Here is a 12,433-nt window from a genome sequence, read left to right as displayed (position 1 = left end):
TAATACAAAGATATACTGGTTTAGTGTTTTCTTACTAAATATGATGCCTGTTATCAATGTGGGAGAGAACACTAGAGAGAAATGTTTTCCTTGTGGAATGTGTTTTAGCAAAGTAAAAACAATTATAAAGATTACAAGGAAGCATAACACTGTACTCATTGATTATTTTATATATAATTTTTTTGCTTTTGCAGTAAAAATACATATCAATATGCAGATATATATAAGATATCAACACAAAATCAACCACAAGAACTTTTTCCTCTTATTGTTGATATTTTCTAGATTATCAGGTGATAGTTTGTTAGAGTATTTTATGAAAGTTTCCTCTTATATGTTCTATATAATACACTATATAGAAACATGTAACCTGCTATCTCTCAAGAATGATTATGAGGAGTTAGTGATTTTTTGAATGACTTGAAGGGTAGTACAGATATTATTACAAGTTTTAGTTTATAAATTATCAAAACCATGTTTATAGATTTTTATGATTTACAGACTGTGTGTATATCTCATATACATTGTTCAAATTAACTCACATGTCTTTAAAATCTAGATAATTAAAAAACTTCTCATTTTTCTGCCTACTGTTTCTTCATACACAGGTGGACATGAAATCACAGTTAATCTAACCATCAAATTTGTGTGATTCAATAATCAAAGAGAACCTAGATTTTTAATTTTGGAAACAATTGGGGTTAAGGGATTTGCCCAGGGTTACAGAGCTTGTAAGTGTCTGAGGCTGAATTTAGACTCAGGTCCTCCTGATTCTAGGACTGGCACTCTTTTTAAAAAACTGTACCACCTAGCTACCTCGGAGCCTAGATTTTTAAAGCCTTTTTTTTCTGAAATATGACTTCAAGGTAATGTGGTTCAAAATATTGATGATCACAGGGCAAAATGAAATGTGAGTAATTCTAGGCATTTTATTGAAATTGGAGGATTTTAAGATAAATCTGGTCACCTTGGGCAATAATGAAACTTCTGTGTTCCGATGATTAAGTAATTTAATAATCAAATGAAAGTGAGACTTTCATAGGATCCTTTCAGTATCTATCACATGACTTTGCACATGGTAGATACTCAATATTTGTTGAAGAATCATAGGAAATGATTAATGGAATTATAAAGTGTTAGAGCTGGATATCTTATCCAGGATCATAGAATTTTAATTGGAAAGGAATTTTAAAGGCTTTTTAGTACTGTGCTCTCATTTTACAGATAACAGAAATGAGACTAAAAGACAATTTGGGTATTGCCCAAAATCACACTAGTAGAGTATGCTCTGATTTCAAATTCAGCACTCTTTCTACCAGCGTCTTACCAGGTGAAGGAGAGGGCATATAATTCAGTTATTCAAGATCAAACTAGGTAGAAAGAGTCCCCTGTAGTCCAGACCTTTTTCTCCAATCAGATTGCAACAGTCCTGTTAGTTTGCTGGCCACCTAGGGAAAGTCCTGTGACTCTACATCCCATTGAAAAGTCACTGCCTTGTTTCCTGATCTCTTCAGCTCCTGCCTGCAGCCCAAGCCCTTTTTTTGCTCATGCTCTGTACATTGCCAAATCTTGTATCATTGATCCTAGATTGATATTTCCACCATCTTCTCCTGGACTAAGGTGAAGGGGCATTACAATTCCCAAAATGCCTGGCTGTCATTCAAAACATTTTCGGAGGTCTACAACCCTAGGGCATTTACAATTTTAAAACCTCACTTTTTTTTCCCCCACAACATTTTGTGACAGGGCTTCTGTCATGGAGACGATGACCCTAAACTATTTGTCTTTCTGGATTGTTTCTTAGGGAATTCTCTTTATTACTAAACTAAACGGTTGGGAACATTTAGTTAAGGACTTATTCTTGTTTATTGATGTAAAACTTGAACATATACAATTGGCATTTGAGATTATAGTTTAGAATCATATCTTTTTTTTTGTTTTGTTTTGTTTTTTAGGTTTTTGCAAGGCAAATGGGGTTAAGTGGCTTGCCCAAGGCCACACAGCTAGGTAATTATTAAGTGTCTGAGACTGGATTTGAACCCAGGTACTCCTGACTCCAGGGCCGGTGCTCTATTCACTGCGCCACCTACCTGCCCCTTTTCTTGACTTCTTAAAGCCTATGCTATACCATAAAATAGAAGTACTTTTTCAAGTCCTCTGATTTTTGAAAACCCACTTGTGAAATCTCAGCTTTGCTGAAGAGTTAAAAAGAAACCAATGGACCAACCTTACTTTGATAAGAATAAACTTTTACTCTATGCACAGGTCAAGGGCAGGATCTTGTAGAGATTCTTTTTTAACTTTAGTCCACATCTAAAAGGAAAAAGTTAACAAAAAACGGAAATCTTTGCTACAATAATCCAAGGAACAAGTGAAACAAAAGCTCTAGAATCTCTTGGTGGTTATCCTTTTCTTTGAGCTTTATCTGAACTCTCTTTGAAACACAAGTAATTCTCATAGTTCATGAGTTCCAAGGTCGTGAAAATATTCTTCACTTTTACTTTTCTGTTAATCCTATATGCCTATATAGTAGGCATCTAACAAATGTTTATTGATTAATTATAGAATAAATTAATATTTAGTTCATGAAACTAAAAAAGCTGAATAAAGCAAATAATCTTTGCTAGCAAGCGGAGTAGGAAAGGACAGTTTAGTGACAGGAAATATACACTCCACCTAAAATGTGTGTCCCCCCCCCCTTTTTTCCAGGCTTGTCTCTGGGGGGAGGAGATCCTTCCAGAGTACATTATATGTGATATACTAAATAGAATCAGATTAATACCAAGTTGCATGAAAAACATTTGCAATTTTTTCCCCTCTCCTTTAAAGGGTAATTTACAAACAGTAGCAATTTTCTCTGATGTCAGCATGAGCTCCACAGTCTAGATGCAAACAATAAAGCATTAGAAATGCTTGGCTTCAGAAAGCAGGTTTGAGTCCTGCCTTTGAGACTTTCCTGGCTATGTGATCACAGACAAGTTACTCAAATCTCTTTGAACTTCATTCTGCAATCTGTAAAAAGAGAATCCTAATCCCTGTGCACTTCCTCATAGGGTCCTTGTGATTCCTTGAAAGAATAATATGTGTAAAGTATATGGGTAATAAGCCAAAGTATATGTGTAAGCCATAGAGCACTATAGGAATGCTTGTTATTATTATCAAATAACAATATGTTTATTGGCTTATATGCACAGAAAAGCCAATAAATATTTAATTTCTTTAAAAAAAAAACTTCTGAATCGAGTTCCATTTTGTCCTTGACCTTTATCTTCTTTTGGATCAGACAGATTCTCAGCATTGTTTTTCTCAAGTGTAGTTATTTATATAAAGCAGATAAAAGCTTACACTTAATATCTTTCCTTTCCCTCAACTGCTATCCATCCCCTACTTTCCTTGATTTTCCACTCTTGAGTGCACTGGTACTCTGGCTAGTGTGTCCTTATTAGCCAAGGTTAATAAAGTGGAAATGGGAATCCCTTAGAGCTTTCAAATAGTGATTAGACAAGATTTTTCTAAGTTGAAGTTTTGAAGGAACTATAGATTGAAAGTTTAAATGACCACCAGACAACTAAGGAAAAGTTGAACATTCCGGAAAGTTTAGCTTATTTTTGTTGGGGAATTTAATGATACTTGGGTGGGGGTGAAAGAATAAATTTGAATATGGTGTTTCCTGTTCCCACAGCCTGTCACTGTAATGTAAGGGTTGCTTTCCTTTGTAAAGAATTAGTAGTCTCAGATCTCATCTTATCACCCTGGCCTTTGTTTCTTTTGCTGGAGTGTCATGAGTTTCTATTTGCACTCTCCATAAATAGGGAGGAGAAGCTTCCACAAGTCAAACTTTTACAAAGAAATTGTATCCTAGTAATTTCTGTGTCTTAGTGAATGCCAATTGCTAAAATTGTATGCTGGTTTATTAAAAACCTGCCAAAAGTACAGCATCTTTGTTTTGAAGGGATTTGATCTTGTAATATTTCCTAATATGTAATATGATTCAAGAGTTCCTGATTAGTATCCTCGATTGTATTAGGTATACTACATTTCCAATGCATAAGAAGATTGATTGATCATATTAGTGAAATTTTAATCAGAAGAAGCTTATCTTCCTCTTCTCAAAGTTCCAAAGTAGTCAGTTACATTTACCTTGTTTCTGATATTGGTGATTTCATCTCTGAATACTTCCTCTTTCAATGAAGAATGCAGTTCCCTTCACATCATATATGTTAATGATTTGACTTGACAAAAAAATCAGATCAAATCATTATTCAGTGATGAACCAACAGTGAGTGACAGACTTCCTCAAACTTAACTAGACTGGTTAATGTACTCACCTATACTTGAAGCTTTTCCAGTGAGTTAAGACCTAGCAAGAAGAATTGATCATATTGTCATATACTACCTACTTCTCATGAAATTCATAAAAAGAGCACAGATTACCTTCAGATCTTTTCACTAGTTTTAGGCATTTACATTTCTTTGTAATGTCAAGCCATGCTTCAAGGGTAGTCAAAGAGTTTGTTAACAAATCATTCATTAGTAGCCTATTATACTTATCAAGACTAGTCCTTGGAAATTAGATATAGTCTTTTTCTGTGACCACTTAAAGCAAAATGCATTTTATTACAATCATAGAATCTCAGAGTTGAAAGGTGTCTTAGAAGTAGTTTTCTATGGTTGGTGACTGGAATCTTCTTCATACCATTGTTGACAAAGTGTTGATTTAGTTTTTACTTGAAGATTTCCAGTTATGGGAAACTCAAATTTCTTTTAAAAAAAACAATTACACTTTGGAGAATTCTTAATGTTAGCAAGTTTTTCCTTATATCAGTTAGACCTCTGTCTCCTTTCACCCTTTGTTCCTGGTTCTTCAAACAAGTCTAATCCCATTTCCAAATGACAGAAATTCATATATTCAAAAGTATCAACTCCTCTACCTACTCTCCTCTTCTAGGCTGAATATCCCCAGTTCCTTCAGTCATTCTATATGGTATGGTTCCCATTACTATCCTGATGGTTCTCTAATCATCTTACATCCATGCTAAAAAAAAATAAGGTGTCTAGAATGAATATAATACTCTAGATGTGATCTAAAAATGCACAGCAGAAAACAAAAAAAAATTTAGAAGGAATCACAAAAAAGTAATGTAGCTTTGAAAATGATGGCTAGTATTAAAGTTTTTTAAACTCTGAAATGGAAATTCATGAATTTTATATTGAGTTTTCTTTTTGTGTTGTGCTGTGTAAATGGAAATGTTCTTTTGCTTTCTTTTTTTTGTATTTAAACTCAAAATGATTATGAATTTTCTTTTTTTAGGTTTTTGTAAGGCAAATGGGGTTAAGTGGCTTGCCCAAAGCCACACAGCTAGGTAATTATTAAATGTCTGAGACCGGATTTGAACCCAGGTACTCCTGACTCCAAGGCCGGTGCTTTATCCACTACACCACCTAGCTGCCCCAAGCCATTCTTTTTTTAAACACAATTTAGTACATTATATAACTTTGTGTTGTACATCATCTTATTAGGTTTAACTTACTGTTCTACACTGCCATGGTCTTTTGGGATAATGATTGTATCATCCTACTTTTGTTAATAATTATGATGATAGCATAACACTTAAACTTTGTAGTCATTTTATCCCCACAACATCCTTGGGAGATTGGTGCTACTGTGAGAGAGAGAGAGAGAGAGAGAGAGAGATGCCAGTGAAGGCCATCTGTTTTAAAGACCCTTTGACTTAAGGTTGACATCATTTGTCAGTGGACAAGAAAAATTCTTCACTGGGAATAATAAAATAAAATCACCCAATAAAATTACAGGTCTGGTCAAAAAATAGTAAACAGCATCATATTAGAAGCTGAGAATAGATGACTGAAATGACCCTACTTCCAGGGAGCTCTATCCACTGCACCACCTAGCTACCCTCTACAACATTTTTTTCATAAGGAGTATGATATACTCTCATCCCATCTTTATCATTTTTCTTTTTCTTTTTTTTTCCTCTCTGTTTACATGACATTGTCTGTTCCCCATGTCTGGAATTCATTTCCCCTCTTTCTTCTACTCATTGAAACCTTAAAAACTCAGTTCAAGCATTCCCTTCTATATAGGCATTCTTCATCTCTTTTGTGTTATAGATCCCTTAGGCAGTCTGGTAAAGCCTATGGATTCCCTTTCTGAGTTTTTTTTAATTCCTATTTGAAGGAAATGCTTAATTTCAGGTTGAGGTTTGTGAAAATAAAGTTGTATTTTTCCTATCTCCTGGAATCTTTCCACAGACTCCTTAGTGGACTCCATGTTTTGAGCTTCCTGATTCTGTTACTAAAAACCAATGTACATATATACTCCATTAAAATTCCCTTGTATTCATATTCTATATATCTTATTTATGTTTCTAGAGATTCATATGTTTTGTTCCCCATTAGAATGAAAGTTCTTGGAGGACATTTTTATTTGTATCTCCCCTGTTGAGCACAGTGCTTGGAATTTGCTAACCAGTCAATAATGTTTAATAATTGATTCATAATGTATATCTAGTCCTCATTTTACAAGTAAAGATAGTAAGGTTCAAGTTTAAGTGGCACCTAGTACAGGTTAAAATTTGGATTAGAACTGGGATCTTATGTCACTGTCAGTGATTTTCCCGCTGTACTTTCCTACCTGTAGCAGAACTTTTTCTCTAAGTTTTATTAACTTCATGTGATCAGTGACTTAATTAAATACTTGATAGACATGGGATGTTCTTTTAGTCCTAGATGTTGCAAATGAGTAAATAGTTGTGATGTGATTCCTGCTCAAAGCCAGGCCTCCTCCACAGAGTGATTATATGCTTTTCTCTGAAACACATCCAAGAGCAAAGCTCTTCCTTCCACCTTGTTTGTACTTTAACAGTTACTGTTTTTCATTATCATAATATGGTACATCTCCCATGTGTGTCTACCATTTTGTTTTTTCAGTGTTCATATATAAACAGAGTTCTTCATGCCTACTAAGTGAAGGGCAATGATTTGGCAACCTATATTTTACACAACAGATTTTTTTTTCTTACATAGACAGTGTAGCACTTAACCATGGTAATTAAGTGCATCCTGAATGAAAATAAATGTTTCTAATTAGGGACTTAATGTTCCATTTTCACTGGTGTCTCCTCTGGTGAAGCTTGTATACTTTGACTCTTAAAAAAAAAGAAAAAAAGAAAGTATTTGACTCATAAGTCAGTTCCTTAACCTAACAAGTGAGAAAACTGGGGCCCAGAGAAGTGACATTATATGCCACTAGTCATCTTAGTGGCAAAGTTGAAACAAAATAGAATCTAGACTACTGATTCCAAATGTGATGTTCTTTACATTATAATACTACAGTTCTTTCCATATAATAGTTATTGAGTCAATAGTAACGGTTTTCCCTTTAAAATCTTAGCTTCTTGAGAACAGGGACTATTTCCTTTTTTTTGTCATTTTATTCCTAGTTCCTAGTTGCTGCAGGATTGATTGACTAGTATTTTCTCTTAACTTATGGCCTTAGAAAAATTTCTAGATCACTGGGAAGTTAAGTGATGACTTACCCTGGTTCACATAGTTCCTAAGTGTCAGAGACAGGATTTGAACACATTTCTTGACCTCAAGGTTAGCTTTCTATCCACTACATCATATTGCCCATTTGGATTACTTAATTTACTTTTCTATTTCCCAAGTAAGAGAATGTGTACAAGAAGCGGATAACAAGTATGAGTTGATATTTTCTTGTAAAGATCATAATGCTGTTTTTTAAATGTTAAATTGATCAAGCATCAATTAAAACTTGGCAGCTGCCTAATTAATAATAGTCTACTGAGCAACAAATATGTCATCATACTACCTACAGAAATATGACAATTTCAGAGATATACTGGGTTTGTATTTAGGACATTTCAAGTCTCTCAGATTTTTCATTAGATGTGAATTTGAGGAAGTAACAATTTCTATGAACCTTTGTGGAATGAGAAAATTTGACTTAGATGACCTCTAAGGTTTCTCTCTCTCTCTTTTTTTTTAAGGCTTCTCTTTTAACTCAGAACTTGAGCTTCTAGAATATAGGCTTTAAATGTGAATTTTTTACATTGGAATTATCACTGTCTCACTTTTCTATTTTCAGAGATTATTTCAAGGCCCAGAATTGATTATTGTAACCCAATCCAGTTACAAAAACAAAAAACTTAAGAAACATTAATGAATTTTTTTATTGTCTTTTACTGAGATGTAAAGTGCAACTTAATGAGAGTTAAACTTGTCAAAACAACTCATTTTTGAGTTAATCTATGAATATGTATCATTTAAATTCTCCCTACAAACTAGACTGGAAACTTCCCAAGGGCATGTACCTTATTTTATCTAATCTTTGTATCTCATTGGTCATTGAGTATATTATTCTGTCATACAGTTGACTTTTAGTTAATATTTGTTGAATTTATTGCTCTTGAATAAAAACTGTTATTTGGTGCCATAAAACTTAATAAGTATTAACAGTTTCTTCTAAGTAATTGTCATTATAACAGCAAGGCAGAGGGAACTCAGGTTCAGGTGAATGAGGTTCTTTTGCTTAGTCTTCTACAATTTCTAGCTGGTGTTCTATTTGTCTGAGAATTTTCTACATCTTTAAATCCTTTGTAATAATCTTTATCAGCTGAGAGTAAAAGTACCTCCATCTGTGACCCTAAATGAGTCTTTAAAATTCAAATCTAAAAGAATTCAACATGTAATACTTATTTTAAAGATCTTTGGCATCTTTAAAGAGAGAGAGTATTTATTTTTGAGATTGAGAGATTTTAAAACATTGAGACCTCCCACTTTTGTCTGAAAGTTAACAAGGCCCTAGGTTCAGTCATGTCACAATGACTGAGGAAGAAAGGCAAGTCACTCATTGATAGGGAGAGTAGGGGGCAGGTGAGGCAGTTTTCATTAAAGCTAATCATTAAATCTGATTACTTTAAAACTAATCGCTCCTGGCTGGAACAATGGAGCACATTTTTAAGGTTTGAGGAATCCATTAAGGGTGCAAACTAGAAAACTTAGCTAATTTAAGAGTTTTTTCCTCTCAATTTCTTAACAGAAATCTGGAGGCAGTTCACTTCAGTAACCCCTGTCACACATAAATGTCAGAAAATTCTTTGAGACCTTTCTATGAATTACTTAGGGATCCTGTTTTGGGTCATCACAGGTTGAAAACCAATAAGAGAGGAAAATCTATTAGGTTATTTTAAAATGAGCCCATTAGATGTCTTAAGGAAGTTGATAAGAATGAAAGCAAGTGTAAATTTCACTTAGTTTTTGAAATACAAATCTAGGTCATCCCTCCAAAAACCAGTGACATTCTAAAACTGTTGTGTCAGTTTGATGTATGGTTTTCCCATCAAAACAATATTCTAAAAATGTTTACAATGTTATAAGAATGCTTGGGTTCCTAGACTAGCTGATAAAACTTTTTAAGATGTGATATAGCTAAATTACATTATGTTCTCTCATATTAAGCCTTGGGATGGAATCTAACAGCATGTATAATATTGTTTCTATGGGAAAGCTTATTCCAAGTTCTATTTTAGGACTCTGGGTAGTGAGAGAAGGGACACACCCCTCTTTTCTCCTGTACTGGCCACAGAAACCAAAGTGGGATTTCCAGGAGTCCAAGGTAGCAGAGAAGGAGATCCAGGCAGGAGAAAGCAGGGAAGGAAGGAGTGTTTCTAGGGTCAGTTGATGTCAGTGAGGACTTTAAGGCCACATCTTTTGTGGGTAGCCAAAGTCATGTTTGGCCTCATGTGGTGGTTATTGTGGGCTGGGGTCCAGATCTTTGGCAGATGGTAACAGTGGAGAGCAGGTTGTTGCGGGGGGGGGGGGGGGGGGGGGGGGTGGATATTCACCTGGACCTTGAGTGACAAGTGGTTTTGGGGTCCCAATCTTTAATGATAGGTAGTCTAATGTTCATCATGGAGAAGGTGTAGATTTATGGGTCTTGGCTATTGAAAAATAGACATTGCCAGTGGCCAAAAAAGAAAAAGAGAATACACACAGGCAGCTAATGTTAGGGAGAAAATGCCTATAGGCATAAAATAGAAGATGGGGAGGAGCTTACAGGGCTAGCCAATTCTAAGTAAAGCTTGGCAATGTGCATTCCAATTTAGGAGATCTTGTAAAAATTTGACAAAGTATAAGTCTTGTTACCTGAAGTGGCAGCTTGATACCAACTAGATTATAGTGATGATTTGTTTTCACTTAATTTCTATTTTCCTTTTTTTTTTTTTAGTCTCAAACCATGAATTATGTGGGGCAGTTGGCTGGGCAAGTCATTGTCACTGTGAAGGAGCTATACAAGGGCATTAATCAAGCCACGCTCTCTGGATGCATCGATGTCATTGTGGTTCGACAGCAGGATGGCACTTATCAGTGTTCTCCATTTCATGTTCGATTTGGGAAACTTGGAGTCCTCAGGTCAAAGGAAAAAGTGGTAAGATTAGCAACTTATTTTGGAAGGGGACTGAAGGAGGCTAATTATCAATCAGTTATTAAATATTTGTTGTCTACTACTTTTTCTCAACACAAGTCAAATTAATGACAGTGATATGACTAGGGAAACTTGACCTTTTAAGGTTTGTTTAATTGCTTGTTTACATATATTGTCTCATTTGGTTCTCAAGTACTATACCTAATTTTTAAATTTTATATATTTTAATTACTTGTAAAAAGATTTTTAATATTTGTTTTATTAAATTTTGAGTTCCAAATTCTCTTTCTCCCTCCCTCCCCTCTTCTTGAGAAGGCAAGCAGTTTGATATAGATTATACATGAGATACAATAACTACTATACTTACAATTCTTTGCATTTAAAAACTGAGGCTCAAAGACACAGGTTTAAATATCCTTTAATCAGCTTCTAGGGCAGCTAGGTTGCAAAGTGGATAGTGTGCTGCTGCTTCTCAAGTCAGGAAGGCTCATCTTCCTCAATTCAAATCTAGGCTTAGACATTTACTAGCTTTGTGACCCTGGGCAAGTCAGTTCACTTTGTCTCAGTTTCCTCATTTATAAAATGAATGAGAAGAAAATGGCAAATTAGTATCTTTGCCAAGAAAACTCTAGATGGGGTCACAAAGAGTTGGACACAATTGAAAGCTAAATCAGCTTACATGTCAGTATGATTTAAACCCACTCCTGCTGACTCCAAGATTAGTAATATTTCAAAGTGACCATCACATTCTTCAACTTGAGACATCCTAGGTGATAAATTGCCTTGCCAGCATTTGGTGCCGACTCTTTGTTTTGGCCTCACAATTGTCCTTCCTTGCCAGGAAACATAAGCCACAAATGGAGAAGTTTCTTTTGAACATTACTTGAGAAGATTCATTACATTTCCTGATGAAGATGAATGTTTAGAAAGTTCATGGAATTTTTTTTTTCCCTGAGGCGCTCATTTATGTTTGGAGCACTTAGTATGTTTAAGACTAAAACACTTAATCTAATCTTCATTCTTTTGCCTTACCATTTTCATTAAAAGTTTGTAGGAAAATTTTTCTCAAACTCCCTCTCCCTACTCCCAACATAACATAACTACAAAAGGGGTTCTACAATTAAATCTGAAGCTGTTTTATGGGAAGATTCACTAAATTTGCTTGCAGTCCATTTTCTTTCTGTATGTGTACATGTCTGGTTTATGCCTTTGAACTGAAAATTCCCCGGACCCTTTTAAACACCTTGAACCTTGAAGGAAGCAGAGAAGGGAGGACTATTGGCTTCACAAAACAAGTCTTTCATTTTTTCAGACTTGATTTTATTTTAGGGTGGTGGTATAATAAAGTTAAGTTTAAGCTCAATTGCCCTTCCATTTTCCAGAGGCTTTAATTAATCCAGAGGATTAATGTGGTTACTCATCTATTCAAGAGATGTGTTAAACTATAGGGTAAGCTACTAGAAAACAAAAGCAGTGTTACTTGTTGGCTTAGAAATTTTCTGTTTTTGCAAAAGAGGTATTTGACAAAACTCAGTTTTCAAAGTCTTTGTTTTTTTGTTTTAACTCTGTTAACACTAACCCTTGGCTCTTATTTTGGAATTTTCTTGGTGCCATGGAGACTGTGACATAGTAACCTGCCCTACTTTTACAAATTTAGTTGTTGTTTTTTAATTGACAGCTATGGAAGCACATATGGAGGATATTTGCTTCAAACATTTTACTTTTTTTAAAGTTCTCTAGTATGAAGGAAAAAATATGAAAATGCAATATGAATCATTAAGTTGCTTATTCCTATAACCAATAATTTTTGAATGATCACTCAAAAATTAAGCAAAAATAAAAGTTGGCATCATATCAGTTGTTAATTAATGGTGGATATATTCCACTGGCCAAGAAGAATATAATGAGCACATTACACATATAACATAAAATTTTCAAAGAATAGTGTTTTGGCTCCCTGTGTTG

At 34.6% G+C, this 12,433-nt stretch overlaps 1 protein-coding gene across 3 annotated transcripts in view; it reads left to right on the top strand.

The window, feature by feature from the left end:
* Positions 1-12,433, top strand: part of LPIN2 (lipin 2) — a 96,075-nt gene that overhangs the window by 22,948 nt on the left and 60,694 nt on the right. For 2 of the 3 annotated variants that reach the window (XM_074200957.1, XM_074200956.1), the window contains exon 2: positions 10,271-10,471. In XM_074200957.1, coding sequence (XP_074057058.1) covers positions 10,280-10,471 — 192 coding nt within the window. In that variant the 5' untranslated portion in view covers positions 10,271-10,279. Of the gene's footprint in view, positions 1-8,706; positions 9,716-10,270; positions 10,472-12,433 lie in introns of those variants that run through there. The other variant, XM_074200955.1, reaches the window with a different exon arrangement.

The sequence above is a fragment of the Macrotis lagotis genome, chromosome X (assembly GCF_037893015.1).
Source record: "Macrotis lagotis isolate mMagLag1 chromosome X, bilby.v1.9.chrom.fasta, whole genome shotgun sequence".
Classification (NCBI taxonomy): Eukaryota; Metazoa; Chordata; class Mammalia; order Peramelemorphia; family Peramelidae; genus Macrotis; species Macrotis lagotis.
The sequence above is the reverse complement of the archived record's forward strand: the minus strand, read 5'-3'. Positions and strand labels throughout refer to the sequence as shown.